At 36.9% G+C, this 1,814-nt stretch overlaps 1 protein-coding gene across 1 annotated transcript; it reads right to left on the bottom strand.

Moving 5' to 3' along the window:
• Positions 1-5: 5 nt before the first annotated feature.
• On the bottom strand, positions 6-1,373 carry LOC106749448 (the record flags this gene model as incomplete). Its single annotated transcript, XM_014628891.1, has 2 exons — positions 879-1,373; positions 6-363 (listed from the first exon to the last, which is right to left on the bottom strand). Coding segments are annotated over exons 1-2 (717 nt in total), but the record flags the coding sequence as incomplete, so codon positions are not given.
• Between the last annotated feature and the right edge of the window lie 441 nt (positions 1,374-1,814).

The following is a 1,814-nucleotide window of genomic DNA, read 5'->3' as shown; positions in this document are numbered from 1 at the left end:
CCAACTTTTTGCGGATATAATACAGGCAACATTATGAAATGGGCCTGTGTAACGGCCATCAGCATATTATTTAAGTCTTTCGGTTTGCGTGACATATTATCTAAAATTTTGTAAGGACGTTGTCCAAGTTTCTCGAACGGACATGTCAGAGCAAAGTCCTTCATAAGCGTTTCGTACTCTGGACACCACGGCTGCTCGAATTTTGATGCCGCCTGGTATTGCTTGTTATCCAGCAGGGAAACCTTTGTGCTTATTGTTATATGTTTATTGCGTGCAATTTGCATGTCCCTGTAGGCCTCCGTACCTTTACTCCAAGGTTCCCCATCGTACCAAGCGAGTATCCTTTTTAACGTATTCAGATACCTTCAAATTAAAGAATTCATCCTTAAACTATATAGTATAATAACAGTGTAATAAGCAATCGTTGGTTAATATCTGTGAAGTTGATGCTATTTACATAGATAATATAAGATATATTTAATTTTATTACGATTATTTTAAATACGCAAAGAATGAAAGAAGGAGGGAGGAGAACCTTGTATAAAGGGAACAGTGTGATGTTGTGGACGTTTTAAATCAAATCGGGAAAGTTTACGCATGTGCAAGTAGTTGCGTAATATGTTCAAAAATATTTAAAAAATATTTAAAAACTGTAGTATGACGATGTCATTAGTTTCTAATTCTGAAATCTCTTCCTTACCAATGCCAATACAGCACAAATGTTCAAAGGACGTTCTAGGGATATCCTAAAGATATTCGAATATTCCTGGGACGTTCCTACGATTTCTGTTGAACATTTGTTCTGTATGGAAATATCACTCTTGCTGCTATTTCGATGTCAGGCTTGTAAATTAAAAGACAATATGTCAGAAAAATACCTTTTGAATGCTAAATATGGTGTATGACTGTTCCCTCCTATGATAATTGGTTTGAGGGCATCCTCGAAAGTGTAGCCGTAAATGGAACCGAATATAAAAGCCATGATAATCGAGAAATAATTCTCGCGCACAAACTTTTGTCCTCTGTGATATTTTTCTGGGTCCATCCATTCAGGTAACGCATTTAGTGATCGGTTGAAATCGAGTGGACGTGTGGCAGACGGGATCAGATTTTGTAAAGATTCTGGCACGTTTTTATATAAATCCGTCATATTGTAATACATCCAGTCACTTTGTTCTTGCACTGTCCAATCATCGAAGTTGCTCGGAAGTTCAGTATCGGCGCATATACGCTGCATTTTCTGCAACTATTCATTATTAGTAGCTTTTTTCAAATCATGACTGGAAAAAGTATCCTTTAGTATATAGTCAACATTCGTGTTTTTATTGAAGCCAATTGAATTTATTCTTAAAACACTGGCAATAAACTAACGTACAAATCACAAATACGTCGCGACGCGAAACCAGACGTAGCTTTATATATATGTGAAATGTGAAAACAAGATAAACATGTCTATAAAAATTAATGTTTTCTATTTACATTTCAGAAAAACTTGCATACATTGCATAGCACGACCACATGTTTTCTGCATTTTTGACTATGTCCTTCATACATTAGAGTCTGCCTCTCTCCCTAAGATAGTAGCGTTTGACGTCTTGCTAATCACGAGCTATTTCTAATCAAATTACAGGCTACCAAATAAAGCATGGTTTTTTGTCCTGGAAAGGGACGGACGCAACAAAATTCTTTACTCGCGCCCTGGCGAGTCCTAAACATACTGGTAGATCTGTAGATCAGATCAAGGTCTGGAGAGGCCCATTTACTCCGATCACAGAACATACGTTAGGTAGTCCTTTATTTAGGTCAAAGAACTT

This window comes from Dinoponera quadriceps, unplaced genomic scaffold, assembly GCF_001313825.1.
Source record: "Dinoponera quadriceps isolate SergipeBrazil2010 unplaced genomic scaffold, ASM131382v1 scaffold3825, whole genome shotgun sequence".
Taxonomy (NCBI): Eukaryota; Metazoa; Arthropoda; class Insecta; order Hymenoptera; family Formicidae; genus Dinoponera; species Dinoponera quadriceps.
The sequence above is the reverse complement of the archived record's forward strand: the minus strand, read 5'-3'. Positions and strand labels throughout refer to the sequence as shown.